Source organism: Tachysurus fulvidraco, chromosome 25, assembly GCF_022655615.1.
Source record: "Tachysurus fulvidraco isolate hzauxx_2018 chromosome 25, HZAU_PFXX_2.0, whole genome shotgun sequence".
Taxonomy (NCBI): domain Eukaryota; kingdom Metazoa; phylum Chordata; class Actinopteri; order Siluriformes; family Bagridae; genus Tachysurus; species Tachysurus fulvidraco.
The window spans coordinates 11051374-11072030 of NC_062542.1; the positions used below are offsets into that span (position 1 = coordinate 11051374).

Sequence of the window (20657 nt, forward strand, 5' to 3'; positions counted from 1 at the left end):
ACAGATAAATAAATCAGATTTTTTGCCACTGAAATCTGGATCTGTAGAATGATGAAGAATGACAGAATGATAAATCACAGCAGTCAATAATGTGCAAAAAACATGAAAAAAGAAAACTTCTATAAGAAATGTTGTTGTTTCCTCCCCATAAAAGGCCGTGTTTTTCTTGGCATCGCCAGTTAGAAACAGATGCCTTCAAGGCATGTGAGGTTTGCTGGGAAAGAGAACTGCCTATTGTTTACTCAGTAGTCTATCACATATTGATCCATGTGTAAAACTGAGACTGTTTTCCTACTTAAATTTATGTAGCCCTCCAGCTTTTGACTAGCTTTGGTTCTAAATTCTTTGTTCTCTGAAGTAAGGCTCTGTTCTGTTGCATGTTTTGTGGCCAATAAGGAGACAAAACTATAAAAAGTACCAAGTTTAGCTTGGGCTGGAGCTTTATGATAGGATGATCTGTTTTTACTTTTGATGCACTTTCTGCAATAGGTCAGTTGCCGAGACAGAAGCAATTTTTATGACTATAGCACGCAAACAAAAACAAGACATGCAGTCAGTAGATTGTATATTTTTGGTATTTTTGTGACAATGACTGCACTGTTACAATAACTCACATATTAACCAGCAACCATATTAACCAGAAAATTATGTGTCATATAGAACATGAGGAAGAGTTCAGGTAAAATCCCAAAACATGCTGAATCAAAAACTGGGTGGACGACAAGATGATTCAAATGTAATTGACAGGGTTACATAAAGAAACGAAGAACAAAGCGAGGAGAAGTAGAATTGAAATACAGGGCTGTAACGCTGCAGGCTGCTACGTGTGCTGTGCTGCTCGGCTTGCAGTCTGAGTGGGAGATTATTACATTGTGCTCGTCCTGGCATGAATATAGTGTTCTTTCTTTATTCATACACATTCTCAGACACTCAGACTGACAGTTTAAATAAAAGTTCCTTAAAAGTCACTTTCTTAAAAACTGTTTGTTTATGAAGTCCAATATTATATGTATATGTTCTATGTATGTAAATGCATATTGCCAAGCTGTTACTGCTGGACCCTTGAGCAAGGCCATTAACCCTCTCCGCTACTGGGGCACTTAATAATGGTAAACCCTGTGCTCTGACCCAAACCTCCTTACTTATATATATAAGGATATGGAAAGGCTATCACTGTGTTGTAATAAAAATAATAATAATAAAGGCGTCTTTTTCTTCTTGAACATCCCATCCCAAAGCATCGTTAGCAATGTGGAATTGTTCTCCAACTTTACTGTCTCCACTGTTCTGGGAAGGATTTCCACTTGAAATGTCACTATAGTGATTTGTGCAATTAGACGTATTAGTGAGGTCAGGTACTTATGTCGAGTGAGAAGTTCAATAACCATTCCGGTTGATCCCAGTTATGTAATGGTTAGTGCCCTTTGTGTAGTAGGCCCACATATGGGTATATGGGGTTGTAATTTGGGGTTTTAGATAGATGTTGCTTTCTGGAAGACTCCTGACTACAAAAAAGTTCAATATCGGTATTGCAATCTGTCATCAATTTATTTATTGTTGTATAAAATTGTCACAAAGTCAGAAGGATGAATCCATGTGCAGGATTTAGGTTTTTATTTATTTTTTTTAAATAGAGGCAGTACTCTAGGCAATACTCCAGACAAGGTACAGGCAAGAGGTTAGGTGATCAGCAAACAGGCATGACCTGGACTGGGAAAATGGGTAAACAATAAAAAAAAAAAAGCAGATGTCAAAATAGTGAAACAAAAGGGGAAAGGCACAATGCTAGGGGGAGACTTTTGCAAAGACTATTTAGGTCTAGGTTATTTAAAGGAGTCTGTGTGATTGTGAACAGGTGTGTGTGAGATCAAAAGCAGGGACCCCTATATACAGGAACAGGTTTCAGTAGGATCTGGGGTTCATGGGGCACTGCAGATGTGGATGTGATGAAAATTAAAAGTGTACTGGAACTGCAGTTTCACAACCCTGTTATCTGCACTATTAATTGACTGTAGCTTAAGACCTTTAAAAGTCATATTTTTTATAGTCATTCATTAGTGTCACTAGCCCAGAGTTTATATTCTATTTATAAAGCCTTTAAATAAGTTTCTTATTTATTCACATGGCTGTCACTCATATCAGAGCGACACATATCAGAGCAAACCGCTTGTATATTAAAAAATTTTGTTTCCATGCAAGTGTGTGTGTGTGTGCCCTGCAATGGGTTGGCACTCCGTCCAGGGTGTATCCTCAATCCAGGTGTATCCTGCCTTGACGCCTGAGATAGGCACAGGCTCCCCGTGACCTGAGAAGTTCGAATAAGCGGTAGAAAATGAATGAATGAATGAATGAATGTTTCCATGCAAGGTTTTAATTACAGTATTAAGTGATTAAAGCAAAGAGAACTGATACTTGTATACTAGTATAATACTGGTATAGATGATAATGGCATAATACACACATGCACAATGGATATATAATGTCCGGGTATTTTGTGATTTCCACTTTTAATGTAAAAAGTGCAGCATGTAGAATGCCATTGAAAATGAAAGTGACACATTCCAGAGAAAAAAAAAAAAAAAACGTTAAAATAAAAAACTAGAAGAATAATCTAATTGCTTAAATGTGCACACCTCTGAAGTAATACGTTGTTGAAGCACGCTTTGATTTTATTACAGCACTCTATTTGGTTAAGGGTCTATCAGCTTGGCACATCTTGACTTTAACACTCTTCCCACTTTGCAAAAATGTTACAGATCTGTCAAATTACATCTCCTGTTCATGGTCTTCATCTTTATGCCCCCTTCCTCTCTAGGATTCAGCTCTGGGTCATTCTAAAGCATTCATCTTTTTTTTTGCTGAAGCCATTCCTTTGTTGATCTGAAAATGTGCTTTGGATGATTGTCACATTGAAGTTTGAAAGTCATCTGAAGTTTTGGCTTTCTAGCAGATGCCAGAAAGTTTTGTGCCAAAATTGACTGGTACTTGGGGTTATTTGTAATTCCTACCACTTTCATGACACTGCTACCACTGAATACCACCATGAATGGGGTGTATAGTGTCAAGCACGACTTTGACACTTGTGGCCGGTTATGAAAAGTTAAAAGCTTGGTCTCATTAGAGCATGAGTTTTCCACATGGTTTTGAGTGGCTGATGTGTATGTTGTTTTTTCTTTTGGAAAGTTTAGTCTAGATATTGTTTTATTGTCAGAAAAGGCTTGAGTCTTGCCACCCTGGCCCATAGCCCAGACAGAAGAAGAATACTGGAGATAGTTGTCACATGGAGAAAGCAACCAGTACTTGCCAGAAAAAGCTGCAGCTCCTTTAATGTAGGCCTCTTGACAGGCTCTCTGAGCAGTTTTCTCTTTGCCTTCTCATCAATTTTGGAGAGACGTCCTGTTCTTGTTCACGTCACTTTTGTGCCATATTTTTTCCACTTGTTCATGACTGTCTTCACTGTGTTCCATGGAATATCTACTGCCTTGGAAATTGCTTTGTAGCCTTCTCCTGAAAGATATCTTTGAACAATGAGATGCTGTTGATGCTTTTTAAGCTCTTTGTGGCCCGTGTCTATTGCAGTAGGATGCAACCAAGATGATGTCAAAAAAATCCTACAAGAAAAGGTTTATTTGGCGTGAATCACGTCAGAAGTAGACAGGTGTGTACTGACTACTGTTTTGTTAGCTTGATGATAGGTTGATTCTAATACAGCCACATAAATTATAGATGGATGTGCAAAGTATAATATAATTAGCTTATTCTAAGTCTTTATCTTCTTTCTTCGAAATATGTCACTCTGGTTTCAGTGCCATTGCAATCCGGTTCAAACCTTCTGATATGATTTAACTTGGTTTTATTTTTTACGTCTGATGTATTAACATGGGTCTCGAGACTTTTTACATCCATTGTATCTGTCCATGTTTGCATTTTGTGATGCATGACAGTGTAACAGCTGTCAAAGCCTATTCTTTAAAATAACCATGTACAGCTATACAATTTTATGAATATCATCTTTGCAGAATGTTGCATTGGGGAAAAAAAATCAGTTATTATATGCAATTCAGTTCAGTCCATCCAAGTGGACATTCAACCTATTATCTCCATTCACTTGTTTATTTACTATTTACTGTATATGTACACAGTTGTACAATCACATTCAACAAGAACCCTCACCACTTTGACTTGTAATGTGTTTGCATGTAGATTTACTTATTCAAGTCAAGTTAATTCAAGAAGCTTTCAACCAAATACCATTACAGACATTAAAATAAAACAACAATCGTGTGTGTAAAAGCGTGCAAAAATATTCTTGATTGCTTGCATCCATTCTCATTATCAGTATTCGTGTTTTTGTTGACCATTTTTTAATTAATGGCTTACTTTCATGTCTCGGATAATGAAAGACTGTGAGGACACGATTCCACATAAGGAAGTTTAATAAGAAAAGAAAAGAGGCAAAGAGTTCAAAAACAGTAGGTAATGGCAAAGTCAGTATCAAAAAGGCTAGGCAAAGGCAAAGTCAGGAAACTATGTAATCATACACAATACAAAGGCTTAGTAGTGTTGACAACAAAACTGACTCAAACTGGGCTCTTTTGTGCAGTGGCTGTGAGAGCAGGTGATTGGAAAAAGCTTTACGTGATCAGAATGAAGGTGACCGTGAGCGTAGAAGTGCCTGAGTGTTCTGGGTGTGGGAGTCCTGTGGGGAGGTCATGTTTGTAAGTCACAGTGCATGTTAGGGGCTGGAGTTTATGCAACTGGTAGATCTGACACCATGTCTAGCGTGGGTGTGATAGTAATAAATAAGAGAAACTTCATAAAAATGTTTTATGAAATAATTCTTCTGAATGTTTTGTTATTTAAAGACGTTAAAAATCTTACTCGGTGATCAGATTTTGTCTTACATTCAAGATAATGTCTGCACTGAATCTAGTAATATTCCTTTTCTTTTCTCAAATGTCTGTATATTTTTATAATTACAGGTTCAGGGCTGAACGATGGAGAATGGCATGATGTCCGCTTTCTGGCCAAAGAGAACTTTGCCATGCTGACCATAGATGGAGAGGAATCATCAGCTGTGAAGTCCAACACGCTCATTCACATTACCACTGGAGGACTGTATCATTTCGGAGGTCAGGCTTGTAGTTTAAATACAATATCTAGACATAAGCTAAACGCAGAATGGAAAATGTCTGTTTGTATTGCTTTTGAAAAACTGAAATGAAAGTGCTTTATGCATCTTGAGAAAAGGGTTTCAAATCTTTAATAGCTTCCTGATGGGAGCTGGATTCAGTGCACAAAGGCCTGTCTTCCTACTTCAGTTTGCAAAATCAGCACTATAAAGGAGGTAAAAACTTTTCCGTGCATTGAGTTTCTGAAGAAGCCCATGTGCGTCTGAAATTTAATGCAACTTGCATTTTATTTAAAGTCTCAAATAAAAAAATAAAACCCAGAGAGGTGATGGTCTGCTTAAGAAAGCCAGAAATTTGAAGTCAAATTGTCTGAGATGAAAGCTTGTATAGATTTTTTTTGTTCTGATGTCTCATATGAACTGTCAGTTTCCGAATACTCAAGGGAAGGGAGAGGGTTATTTGTAATTACAATTTAAAATATATTAATTGCTATTAAAATGTTGCTCAGTAGAATTCCTGTTCTGTTTGCTTAGTTGACCAGGCTTACAGAGCACTTGTTTGCTAGCCATACTGATGCCGTTAAAAGACCCATTATAATCAGTGTGTAATAAATTTGATTACCTTTTATTTGGATGTTTTGTGATATTAACTTGGGGTCCAGCTGCACTCACTATATACACTGGTACCCAAAAGATGGATTCATATGTGTGTCCACACACCAAGCCATCTGTCCAGTTCGAACCACTATCCAGTGTGTCAAAAATGGAAGTGTGTACAGTGAAAATGGTAGTCCATCTTCATGGCAGTGTGTGACACCATGGGCAGAGATACTGGTTAATGCTGAAGGATAGATTGTCTGATAGCGTTATCACTCACACTCATCTTCCCAATGGCACAATGACCAAATGAGAATGAAGCTCCAGACTCTCCACCTCTCTAGTTCTCCCCTGACAGTTACACACAGTACAAAGAACAAGTTCAAACCTCACAATAACTCAACAGTTCGTCGTCATTGTTTTATTGATAGTCTATCCTTAGCTCAGGGCTAAAGCATCTTTGTCTCTAATATGTTTACAATGAATTTCTATTTGAATAATAGATTTAAGTCACTAGAAATGAAATGAACTGCCATTCCATTTAGAGATCAGAAACACCATGTAGCTAAATTAAAGATAAATTATATATATATATATATATATATATATATATATATATATATATATATATATATATATATATATATATATATATAGAGGATTCCCTTCGCTACAAGAAGTGAACAGCAATTCGACTGAATATCTATGCGTAATTGATTTTGAATGCTGCTTATTGTACGTCAGAATGAGAAACTCTTTATTCACCAGGTTTTGTATTAAGAAATTGAAATTTTAGGATGAGTGGATTTGGAAGTGTACCGAAAGAAACGAATTTGTTAAAGATAATTCAATTACATTTATAATACATAAATCTCAGATTAAACGTAAATATGGTGTCTTCTACACAGCATCTCTTTTTTTATTGAAAAAGATGTCTTATTTCAAAAGGTTAAAGATCCTGGCCAGTAGTTTGTCCCGGGGCTTTGCTAGTAAGGCTAAACAGCAATCTAATTAAGCCTGCTGATACTTAGACATTAATTTGGAGAAACAGGCACAAGCACAATGGATTTAATTGGGTATTAGCATCAAATCCAAAGCCCCGTCCAATTAGAGCCTCAGTGACAGCAAGGTCAATGGCACAAATCACCAGGCTAGACTGGGACAAGCCATTACCGCTGTAGCTCATCTGCAGCATGTTCCGTCAGTGAGTCATTGTATCAGTTCCAACACCATTTTCATCAGCACAACATACTGGTTATTGCCAAACTCCTCTCTATGGGCTGAACATAAAATATGGTCTGTTTGTTTGGTGTTGGCTGGATACGTACTGAGCAGTCAGTGCGAAACCATTTGCACATGCTGGAATCAGTTTTATTTGACTTGTGATCCAAACCTACTTTTAATCATCCCAGAGTACTCATCCCTATTGACATTTCACTGGTCAAGTGATGTACCATAAAATAAAAATAGCATATTTATTATAATGCAGCTCTAGTAGAGTATTATTTTTATCCATTCGGTTTGGATGTTATCTCTATCAATATGGAGTTAAGTACGCACACATGTGAGAGCATAAACAGGTGTTTGTAAAAGATAAAGCCCCTTCTGTAGAGTTTGGATATTTTGTATTTCTGACTACTCACACTCTCATCACTGTCAGTTTGACTTGGGGCAGATTATGTTTATCCATAAATGTCTGCCGTGTCTGTCCTGGATTTAGGATTTGGCACCCTAAGTTATATGCTTTGGGCCTTTACAGCGGATTGCTAGTTTCACAAGGTCATATAACACATTGGTGGCACAGAGAGGTGTTAAATCTCCTAGTCAGCACATCTTAATGCTGAATTCCATCATTATCTATAAACCTATGACACATTAAAGAGTGAACTTTCATTGACATTCAGTATTAACAATATTAAGACTGTAAAACTTGCATAAGGTCATTTGTATTATGGAATTAATATACAGGTTCATTAAAGTGTGAGGAGCCTACAGAAATTTTACAGTTCTACCTACAACTGTGATCCTTCTAAAAGAACCATCTTTTTTCAATGATTGCAATGCTGTTATTACCTCGGTTCCTATAGAGAGCCAATAAAATCTTCTGCATACTGTAATATTACAGTACAGTCAACATTTTAACTTCATTCAACTCTCATGTTCACTCTATATAGATGCTCAAAGACACAACCTCTAATAACCTTTAGGCAAACGATAGCATTTATGCATCACTTTAATAGCGGCTTAGGTAGGGAAAAATAAAGAGGATCTACTTCTTAGTTGTTAAAAATAGGAAACAGATTTTCTTTATTCATTAGTAATCAATAGTTCTGGACCACATAATTGTGAAGGACACGAAACTTTTCACATTATTATCGGACTTAACATAACTTTCTTGTGTCCAAGTAACCACTTAGGACGTTTTATAATATAAGATAATAAGGCTTTGCTTTTAAGCCACAGACTCTAGAATTATTCTCTTACATTTACACTGGACTCTGACTGAAGAATATCCTGATACCAGACTCTAACTGCCCTTCACTGTATGTGCAATATTTCCAATGACACCGTTGGATTGCTACAATAGTGCATTGTTTAAAGAATATTATGTTTTTTTTTACCTTCTAGAATACATTCATAAAGTGCAGTACCTAACACTGTGTCATTATATGATTGCAAACATTGTTAACAGTTTATTATTAATCATTATGCACTGTATCTGGGTTGAAGTGCAGCACAAGAATGTAAGTGTATGTTTAAATCACTTGTTCTGCAATGACAGTGAACTGTAGTGTAGAACCTCTGTGAACACGATTCCATTAACAAAACTCAAGGATTATATTTCTAAAAAAAAAAACATATAACAAAAAAGTGTTACTCTGCTGGAACTACCTTATAACTACAGTACTTGAGTTGAATAGGGCCAATAATACAATATAAATAAGTTTCCAATGTAAAAGAAAAAAAAAAAAACATGGAAAACATTGTTGTCCTAACAACATGGATAACAGTTGCATAATGTTGTATTCCCAAGAGTATCAACCTGCTTGTCATGAATTTTACATAGAGGATACAGGTACTCATTACTCATCATCTAACCAATGATATTCTACAGTTCCCTATAAATCACCTCCGGCCCTCAGAATCACACCAACACACAAACACGTCATTGCTGTCCTCCTGCTTAGTGATATAATTAGATATGTGAATGCGTTTGAAAAGTCAGGTAGTAATTGCACTGTTATCCAATAAAGCTAAAATGAACCAGTGTCCTCCATCTGGCATTGTTTCAAGAACACACAGTTTGTAGAAGCCATTCAGATACTACATGGTGCATCTTCCTTATCAGATGTTACTATTTCTTGCTGTCCTATCATGTTATTACAACCAGGACTTTCTTTCCCTTGTCGTATACTCCTCTATCTCCCCACTGCTTAGGCAGCCTGACACTCAGAAAAAACATATCAGACAGACAACAGATGGTCTAGATAAATTTTTGAACATGGTGTTTTCCTCCCTCTGGTGTTTCTCATGAAAGTGTAGAGGTGAGAGAGGAGTTTTTCAATTATGTCCACACGACCTCCTTGCGAGGAATAGAAAGTATTATGTGAGAAAATACTGTCAACATCAATATTTAGGGCATATAAAATAATGCAAAGGAGATTAGGATTATAGTCAAAAGAGAACAAGAAAAATTTAAGTAAACATCTAGCCCAAAATGCTGCCAATATACACGGGACATTTCTTGGAGGAAGCATATAGCATGATAACAGTTATTACTGTAACACTAAAAAAGGACTGTAGTATAATAAAATGCAAATAATTTTATATAAGTGATCTATAATATAAGTGATCTGCTAAGAATACAGTCTTTTTTCTTCTTACTATGACATTAGGGAATAACTAACAGAGGTGTGAGGAATGCTTAAATAAAAAACAACTAAAATGTAATAAATTTTTAAAATAAAAATTACCTTCCCATGAAAATTTCCCCCCTTGTTTGTCTCCAGTATTTTGTATCCACAAGTATCTTTCTTGTGCCTATGGACAGACATTTTGCTGGATTTTCAAATGAAGTTTAAGCCAAATTACAAAATAATCCAGATGAAAAATTGTGGATAACTTGTACTTCAGAGGAAGAGTTATTCACCGCTTATGCATTTTAATTTTAATTTTTTTAATTTTTTTTTGAGAACAAAACTCATCATTCTTTACAGTTAGTTCAAGCCTTGGAAAAGTACACCCAGGACAAGGGTCTGGGTAAAAATTTGTGTAAGGTTTTTTTCACAGTGCAAGTGTGCCAGTGAAAAGATAAAGGAAAGCCAAAAAAAAAGGAAAAAGGGAGAGAGTGAAACACATATCTTAGTGGAGCAGTGGAGTGGTACGAGATCAGCGGTGCAGGTGTGCTGCATGGTTGTATGGTGTCCCTTTTGTGTGGGCAAGGCTGGTCCCAATGCGGTAAGTAGGGCAGTCATCAGGAGGTGCAGGTTACGGCAGTTAATGTTGTCCACAGCCTACGGACCTCTGAAAAAATAATAAGAATGAAAGACATTGATGATTGGTCTGCCGCTGGTGCTGTTCTGGCTACACCCCGCATACGCAAACATGGGCGCTGTTTGTGCTGCTGAAGTGGAGCTTTTTTCTGCATTGCTGAGGTAGTTGTGCGGGAAGCACTTGCTAGATTCCTGCAGGTGGCTGCATGAAACAGGGTTATTGAAAGAATAGTATGAATAAAAGCAGGCAAGTTCCTATAGGAGCTTGCCTGGAGTGTCTGAGGAACATATGAGTGTTATGTGAACATATGACTAAATCATTGTGTCAAAAATTAAACGCTAAATACTAAATTGAGGATCGAAGACATATTTTTATCTAAAGAGATTTTGCACTGATTAATGTAAAAATTCATGCAGTGATATATTGAAAATTTTCCAATGCCACCTTGTCATATTCTTATTCATATCAAGCCAAAATGACAGAAATGCAATCCTTATTCATGAAGTAGAATAGAGTAGATAGTTACCTTTTGAAAATAGATTAGGTTTTTAATTACATTGAAATAAATTATTCTGATTATTGTCTGTTGCTGTTCTGTGTACAGGTTATTTCTTACAGACCCGGGTATCCCCCTCACAGCGCTCGTTTCAAGGCTGCATGCAGCTCATCCAGGTGGACGATCAGTTGGCCGACATATCAGCAGTGGAGCAGGGTGTGATAGGAGCTTTTCAGAATGTCAGTCTGGATATGTGTGCCATTGTAGACAGGTAATTATCTTGGATACCTGACCATCCTCCATACTATACCTTCCATGCTGTACTTTTAAAGGTTATTTGGTTTGCCACTCTGGGAAAATACTTAAAGGCTGTATACAAAACCTTAGAAAAAGAAAGGGTTGAACCTGTCCAGAAAGCTAAATCCAGTATCTAAAGACCTAAAGATCTAAAGAATAAAGAAAGGTATAACTCAAAAAATAAACTAACCATCCACTTACAAGAACAAAGCTCAAAAATAAGAATCACTTCAATTCTCAAACAAAGCCAAATCACAGTTAGCAAAAGAGACCATGAAGGAGTACATGAGAGCACAGCAGAGTACATGGAAAAATAAAAAGACAATACCTTAAAATATTGCTATTTGACTATAGAATTTTAGCCACCAGGTGCTATCTGAAACAGATAATTAGGAGCTCACTGTGTGGTTGATTGTTGGTTCGGATCGGAAACAATTCATTTTGGCTTGTTCTAAACAAATCCAATATTCTTATGTTAGTCTTGCTCCTTTGCCCCCTCTTAATTAGGAAGCTGGTTAGAATTAAATAATTGAATAGTTAATAGGTTCTTTGTGTATAAAAAGCCTAGTGTATAAGTGAAACCAACACTTTTTAACATATTCAGAGCATCATTGATTAATGATTATATTCGTATATGTATATGTATATTTCTATATGGATTTTTAACTTTGCTTCATTTCTGAAGACGTTGCTAGAGTGACTTGTTATATTTTCCTTTACCCACAAATGGAGGATATAAAAAATTCGGCTCTGGAAATTAAATGTTTAAGATTAAGCTATTCTTTCATTAAATCATTTACTACAAATAAAGCTTATTAACTATTGATTTTTTTATCTCTTTTTTTAAGTAAAGCTGTGTGTACATATTTGCATAAGCTGAACTGAAAAAAGTTTTTATTTAACTAGTTAACATTTTCTTTGCACTCACATATGTATGTTGAACACCAACATAGCTCATCTGCATTCAGGATATTTGTCTTTATATATTCTCTGATATTCTAATTATACGACCAGCACCTGTATTTTTTGTGTAACCTTGTTTTGTGTAAAAATTCTCGTTTTCACATATCTCGGTCCACAACCTAATAACCTGGCATGAGGATGTGTTTATAATTGAGACTCTATATTCTATGCATGAAAGTACAGTAAATCATGCAGATATATGTAAATAAATGAAGTAAAGAAGTAAATTTACACACAGCAGGAGTTCCATGTTTCATGAATACAATTTTAATGTGTGAAATCTCATACAAACAGTTTCTGAAAAAATCTGCATATACAGTATGATAAGGACGTCCTTAAGAGTGGTGAGTGAGACAAAATTTTTGAGTGATACAAAATTTTTGGCAGAAATCAAACATGAACAGTCAGAACTTAGGGAACTTGCCAGAGTCTTTCCTCAAAACCACATCAGCAAGGTTTATACAATCTAGGGAAAATTGTTGAAAACACATAGTGATTAATCAAAATATATTCAACAATATATATGTATATATGTACAGTATATAAACCTTCAGTACATAGGTTTGATAAACCTACAGTATATCAAACACATTAGCAAACAGATTCCTTTGATAACGTGCATTTTGCACATAGCTGGTTATGAAAGAGATTCAGGAATCTCTTTTAAATGAAGAAAATTTTCAACATTGACAAGGTCAGGACTAGGATAACCAATTTGAATTAAAGAGCAAACTATACTGAAAGATTTAACCATTGCATTTTTGAATACCACTCATTTACCATCACTCTGCATTTATCTAAAGCACAGAGTGCTTAAAATGAACACAGCCTCAGACAAATTGGTCTTCACAGTGTGCAACTTTGTCTTTATTATATTGCATCAGTGGCGAGGCCGTCCATGTGTGCTCTCAGTGACAGAGACATTGTGGGTGTTGGATGAGTTCGTGGTGTAAAGCTCCAGCAGCAGATGGTCGGGGTGCTAACCCAATTAATCCTAGCATTCTTGACAGATAATATCCCAACAGAACATATACCACCCTCCAAGAGAAGGTAGCAGAACAAAAAAAGTCACTGCAAACTTCCATTTTTATAACTCTACCCACAAAGCATGAGATCAACAAGCCAGTTGTTTTTCATGCTGTGTTCAGCTCTGCTAATGAATTTGCCACACAACTGACAAGGGCAGCCTCAGAAATCTGTCTACGGAAACTGGGACATGAGTTGCCATATTACTTTTCTGTAATCTTTGTTCATTTAAAACACCTTTTCAATGGACTAATTACATCAAGAAGAAAACACGGTGAATCAATTAGTTATTTTATCTTTTGGTCTTTAATTATCTTCTGGCTAGGGACAAAAACAGAGGATCGATGTATGGTAAATATGCTAATCTTTTTTCATGCCTTGTCAGTATGATAATTACGCAGCTTTGATTGTGTATATGATGTCTTAGGAAATGCCTTTAACATTCATTGTCAAAGTTTGGGGTGTGTGATGAGTGTGACATTAGAAAATGCAGATGTAAAGAATGAGGAATTAAATAAAAGGTGTGACATTAGAAAATGCTAGAGAGTAGAGCACACAGATGTCAGTGTGAAACTTCAGACAGTCGTTGATTCAAAGAATTTGCAACAAAGCATTAAAAATTAGATTTTAATTTATGATTGCTAGTTTGTCCAATTACTGTTGCTCCCTTAAAAAGCCCTCAGTTGGAGTTGATTAAAGTTTTTTTTTGCACAAAATGAAACGTTGTTTTTATAAATTCTGAAAATACACACACTCCAACAAAAAGTGTAGAACAAGCATGAATGTGTTATGAATTACTTTTTTATTCAGCCCAGGAACTAATGATGTCTTCCAATAAGCACTTATATCTAACAAATCATATTCAGCTGGTCCCTCATGGAAGCACAATAATTTGCCCTTTTTTTACCCCAAGGCAAAGCTGTGTGACTTTGAACAGAAGGACAAAGCTACAGTGGCATTTGATGTGAAACTGAATTTATGCTAATGATTCTCTTTCCTTCAATTCCAGATGTTTGCCCAATCATTGTGAGCATGGAGGACGGTGCACTCAGACCTGGGACACCTTCAGCTGCTCCTGTGATGGCATCGGGTACGCCGGAGCTACCTGTCACTCCTGTACGTACACACAGTCCTAAAATCGGTCATTCAATTCAGTTGAAATGTGTTAAATATAAATATATACAGTATCAGCTTTTAGTACACACAAAGGAGAGTGTTACACTAGCCTTAACATGTTACTGTGACCACCAAGGAGCAATGATTTAAAAAAAAATAGTACCTGTTTATTTTTCTGTTGGGTTCTGCGAATCTTTGGGAGTCGGCTACAGCTAGCATTACCATTTTTATTTGTTTGTTTGTTTGTTTGTTTGTTTGTTTGTTTGTTTGTTTGTTTGTTTGGGGGGTATTTTTCTGAACAATAACATAGAGCATAAAAAATTTTTTTTGTAATTCATAATACCACTTGTATTTACACGTTACTTTTTCTGTTCTGGTTGGAACCAGTTTGTGCTGTTCTATGAAAGGAGTAGTTCACTGCATGGTAACATAAACTTACCACGAAACCAACGTAAGTTCTTACTTTTTGGCCATTTTGTGCCTGTAAACAAAGCCACAACTCAGGTTGCTCCAGTCACTAAACTATCCTAAACAACGCCACTTTAATTGCTTCCTTAATCAATACAACAGTTTTTAGCCACACTAACGCAATTGTAAAAGGGTTTTCTAAATGACCTGTAGCCTGTTCTGTCATCAGTATGTGTTCCTGATTATGTCCAGATGTTTTATTTTCACCCCTTAAATAGTCTTTTTGTTTATACCATCCTGCATCCTGTCACATCACAAAATCTTGCCATTGTTAATGCGTATTACTAAGCCTTTTATTTAATTCATCATTCTCTAGATCTGTGTACTTTCTGGTTTTGACCTCTGCTTATTTATTTGAAATACAATTATATGTAGATTACCTTAGTATCATGTTGCCTGCCTGTTCTTTGACCCCAATTAGGAAAATGGATACTGATTAATGAATTCAAATGAATAAACTTTATGCCAACTTTACACACTTGCAGCCTGCCTCCAAACACCACACATTACATTTGCAGAACATCTTACACAATTGTACATCAATAAGTTTGTACAGTCATATGGTATATATGACCATGATAAGATGCTAATTTTGGGTTTTAGTGTTGTCATTATTTTGTCTTGAACGCTACTGCAGCAACCATGAGAATGTACAAACTAAGCAAGTGGCATCGTTCAAGGAAGATTTTGTACATTACAGTAAACTTGAGCTGTGAGACTTGAATTATAAACTAAGGCCTTCCACTTATCACTGAGATGAGAGCAGGGGGAAAATGTAAACTGACCGCCAAAAGCTATATTCATGGCCAAAAGCTTCTGTTTGTTTAAATCAGACATGGAGCAGACAAGGAACTAGACAGGGATGCTTGAGATGATTTTTTTCTTTTAAAGTTTACAGACATTTTAATGGAATAGCCTTTATAATGCAGACTAGAACAAACCTTGAAGCTTTTTTTGATTATTCTATTGATTTTGAGTCTACATGAAGGACATAATCTTTATAGCACAACCTACACTATAGCTAAATCACTCAACATCTAACTTATACTTCTTTATGACTGTTGACTTACTGTATATGACTCATGCTGTCTAAACAGTCCACAAAGAAGCATGTTTACATAATACATTTAGCAGCTTTGCCTCAGAAAACCTCATTATATAAAGATGAAACACTTATCTGGTTGCATATTGCTTACTTCCTATGACAAGAAATCTCATATGTTAGCTGTCTGGGAATGTCACCTTTCAGTACCGCCAAACATCGTGACCATGCATTCACAGATAATAACGTCATCCAATGTTCGCAGTATAATTCATATAGCATATAATATAATTGTATAGTATATAATAACATTGTCTCTTCGATAATAAATACATAAACAGACAATAACAGCATGAAATATTAAAAAATCATATTAAAAGCTTCGATAAAAGCATCAATTGGTTCAGTAGGATCATCTTTCCTATTACTCTACATTGTGTTGTTGCCAATCAGCAAATGATGTTCAATAAGAATCTACACTTTCACATTTGTGTTTTGATTTGCTGTTGCCATTTATTTATTTATTTATTTATTTATTTATTTATTTGCCTTCATGTTTATTTTTTATTTATTTCATTTTATTTTATTTTGTTATGTTCTTAATTTTGGTTTATTGTGTGTGTTTTTTTTTTTTACAGTACAAGTGCTTTTTTTTACTCTTCTGTGATTTTTATGTAAGTTTTTTTTTTTTGCTGTTATGTTTAGAATTTTGCTGTTATTTTAGTTTGCTCTGTTTTGATATGTTTGCTGTTTTGAATTTTGCTGGTGTTTTTATTTGCTATTCTCACATTTTTAATTGCTGTTATGTTTTTTAATTTTTTCTTTTGTGCTTTGCAGTTGTGTTTATATATTTAGCACTTACTGAGCGCAGTATGAAACTACTACTTCTTATACAGGTTTTAGATGGACTGGATTGTCTTATTCTCTTTTCCATTTAGCCATCTATGAGCAGTCATGCGAGGCTTATAAGCACCTGGGGAAAACTTCAGACGTCTACTGGATCGATCCTGATGGCAGTGGACCTCTAGGGCCATTCAGAGTTATCTGCAACATGACAGGTAATTTATACGGTAGCATCCAATTGGTTCTATTATTTAAAAAAAACAATTTACTATATCAGTTATAAGTCCATTTTTTCAAAATATATTTAAACGTATAAAGATTACAGATTCATTTTAGTCATTAATAACAGTCCCGAACATGTACATTGTGCTTAGCAACAGACACCCAATCAGAAATTGAAGAGCTAGTGCCTCATTACATGTGAAAACCAGCACACAACAAAACAACAACAACGGCTCGAAGCGTCAGATGGCAAAACACTGAGCATCATGGAAGTGCGCTCCATACCGGTGAATATCGGTGAAAGCCTGCTCAATTATTGGACAAACATAAAAAAGACAACAATGCCTGCGAAGGCACAGAACGGCAGACCTGTTCTTTTTTCCCTTCTGATGGGAAAACCGCAAATGTGCACGGTGTGAATTAGATTATAAATACACAGGATTAATTCTTAACACAGAGTAAAGTATGAGCATTGTGAAACGTAAAACAAGATAACTCAGAATTCTGTTTACTATTTCAAGCGTGAAAAGCCCACTAGAGTTTTTATGTATCATATTTAATAATAGTGATGGACTTTTATACACTGCTGTATATATGATCATTATGTATTCATTATGCTTGAGATCTGAAATAAAAACACAGTCCTTTAATAGACCAGGCATTTGACTTTAATATTCGTCTTTCCTGGAACTATAATAGAGAAAAGATATTAAATTCCATTTTTAAATGTCTTGGTGACATCATAATAAATAAGTAATGAAGTAAATTAATAAGTAATGAAGTAATAAAGTAAATTAATAAATTAAGTAATGTAGCCATGTGGGATGTGTGAGAGCTCAACGCATGAAACACTGTATGTTTATTGAGCACATGGCATCTTCAAACATGACAAATCCCTCCAGTGAGCATCGGAGTCACCAATTAAATTGAACTGACTGACAAATTTAAGTAGATATGAAACTCAGAGAACTGATTAATGACATCAAATGACATCAAATGACATCAATAAATTACTTCAACATCTTGGTAAATGTTTTTTTAATAGATTTTTAATGAAAATACAATTTTAATTTTCAATAACAGAGGATAAGGTGTGGACGATGGTGATAAACAACCTGCCAGCTCAAACAGTTGTCTCAGGTTCAAGCAGGGAGAGACGCACAGTGCTGCATGTAAACTACAGTGCTACCATTGAGCAGATCAGTGCCATTACAGACGCTGCAGAACACTGTGAGCAGCACATTGCCTACACCTGCCGCTCGTCACGTCTACTCAACACACCCGGTAGGAAACTTGTGCATGTGTGAGTGGCTGTTTCACTGTCTTCATGATAAGCAGGTAAATGGTATGCTGTGTTTCACTGTTGGGTGTCTGTATGTGTGTGTGTGTGTGTGTGTGTGTGTGTGTGTGTGTGTGTGTGTGTGTGTGTGTGTGTGTGTGTGTGTGTGTGTGTGTGTGTGTGTGTGTGTGTGTGTAGCTCTGTGCAGATGGCTGAAGAAGAGGTTTAAGTTTACTCTAATTATTTTACTTATGTCTGACTTCTGTCTTTGTCTCATCACTGCAAACATCTTAGTACAGGACAGATTTAGGAAGTAATGAATGTAGATAGAGAGGGTTAGAGGCAGTTAGGGTGAGAGGCAGCATTGATGCTTTAGATATTTATTCCAGCAAAACATAATCAGAAAACACAATGATAACACACACACACACACACACACACACACACACACACACACACACACACACACACACACACACACACACACACAGCAGATTCTAATGGATTCTTCTTATCTGTCTACGTGTATTAGAGTAAAAACCTACTCCTGAAAAATAAAAGCTGATGCAAACCTATACTTTAAAACGGACAAGATGTAGAGTAAATGTATTCATTTTTTTTCATCAATATTTTTATTTCAACATCATCAACCTTTTTGTGTGGCCATGTCACTAATCAGACTGCAAAAATAAATGAATGAATGAAAATAAATAAATAAATAAATAAATAAATAAATAAATAAATAAATAAATAAATAAATCTATCAATCAATCCTGATCTGGCATCACTGGTTCTTTTCATATGTAGTTTCTGGTCTGATGAGTTTAATTGAACTAAATTAGTTACATAAATACATGTACAGTACAGTAATTAGTTAAGCTGCAGTTGAGAATGTTCTACAGATGCCAAGCTGGTTCAAGCTGGTTTGAATATTAGATTTGTTGAACTACAGCCATGTTTTTCATATAATGGTTGAAAAGTGTTTGGTTCAGTTTGATCAAATGTTTGGCTAGGTCTGCATAGCCTTGAGATTATCATTAAACTCTCGTTCGTGCTTTTAAATCCCTTATGTGGCCTTGTTTATTCTTTTCCTGTAGAATTTCTAACACTTATACACGACACGCAGAAGTAATAATGGACCCTGGCTCAGTCTTTAAGTCCAGTCTGTCCAGCTATTTAATCATTCAAAGCTCAGCGAATTGTTTTTTTTTTTTCAGTCTTCAAAAACTCTTTAGTTTTTGCCTCTGACTCTTTTGCCTCTGACAGGGACTTGTTTTCTCGTTGGTATAAACATGTAGTTTTATAAATGCAAATTTGTCACCTATCCATGGTGAGACCAAAAAGCTTTCATCATAAAAGAGAGAAGTGGTTGTAGACCTCCACAATCAGAACAGAGAAGAGATGAGGATGATAATATCATTCAGAATATCATAAAACACAATCAATTTGGGCTTGGATTTGTCCAAAGAAAGGTTTTTTCACACCATTTTTAATTGACTTGCTCAGTAGTGATTTAAAGAGTACAGTCTAAATATGTAAATGAACGAATATAAAAGAAGCTTGGTTGTGTTGTGTGGAGGGGTTTTTTAAGATCAACCATTCAGATGCTCATCCTTTAATCTAGGCATTCATGGATAAGGCTCAGTCTGTTATTTATATCCAAAAGGAGGCTTTGTTAAATATCTAATGTACCACTGCTACTTAAGAAAATATTGTCAAAACAACAATCCCGTAAGATCAAAATTATAGTCGTGTTGTGGAGCAGAACTTTTGTGCTGTGTGAAATTTGTATCAGACATAAAGGTTTTTAATCATTGAAAGTCCCTTGTTGATAAAGTATTTGATTACAGTCGGTAATAATAAGCCTTTCTGTATGAAGTGGCCATATTTTCTGCTTTTCATCTTGTACCTTATGTCCGTAAGCAGCGATTATTATTGGCTAATTAATTTCTTTGTGAGATATGTTACGTATTGTGCATTATACATTTATATTCTGTATCATGCTCTCTGAAGACTGTTATAAAGAACTCGGTAATATTCTGCCTAATAAACTTGGCTTATACTGTACAAGGAGAAAAAGAATTAACTGCAAAAAATATGCTTTCTAAAATGGCTGTGAGGTTTAATCACATGACAGCATAGGAGTCAGTTCTGCTGCCAAATGAAGCGTTAACTCCAAATTGCATCTAAAGTGCATGGACTCCAGTAATTGGGACTTTAAACGACCATTCCCATAATTTTATGATTCCTCAGTGTTTTAGAGGGGTGAGACATCAGGGTCATATTAATCCCAGTCTCTTTCAACTCTTTCAACAGGGTGTTGAAAAACAAACCCACAATTTCATTCACTTCTTTTTCATTACCAGTGCAACAGAGGAATTCAGTCTGAAACATTTATTTATAAATGTAGCTGATTAATTGTTGAATTAATTTGATTACAATTAATGATAAATTAGTAACGGTTCCATTTTTTTTAGACGATTACTGATAAAATATGACCTGTTTGATTTGGAAAAGTTCTAATGTATCCTGTGCAACATGGTGTTCAAATATCCTAAAAGGATATAATAAAAATAGTAATGCGGTCAGCATGGTGTTGCCACCTCACAGCTCCAGGGTTCCAGTTTAAGCCTGATCTCAGGTTTCTCTCTGTCTGGTACTTCACATGCTCTCAGAAGGTTTC

The 20657-nt window shown here is 35.6% G+C and overlaps 1 protein-coding gene across 1 annotated transcript in view; it reads left to right on the forward strand.

Moving 5' to 3' along the window:
• LOC113657805 (contactin-associated protein-like 2) overlaps window positions 1-20657 on the forward strand; it is a 214651-nt gene that overhangs the window by 108099 nt on the left and 85895 nt on the right. Inside the window, exons 9-13 of the mRNA XM_027169891.2 lie at window positions 4983-5132; window positions 10827-10989; window positions 14014-14120; window positions 16569-16688; window positions 17779-17979. Of these exons, the coding sequence (XP_027025692.2) occupies window positions 4983-5132; window positions 10827-10989; window positions 14014-14120; window positions 16569-16688; window positions 17779-17979 (741 nt within the window). The remainder of the gene's footprint in view (window positions 1-4982; window positions 5133-10826; window positions 10990-14013; window positions 14121-16568; window positions 16689-17778; window positions 17980-20657) is intronic.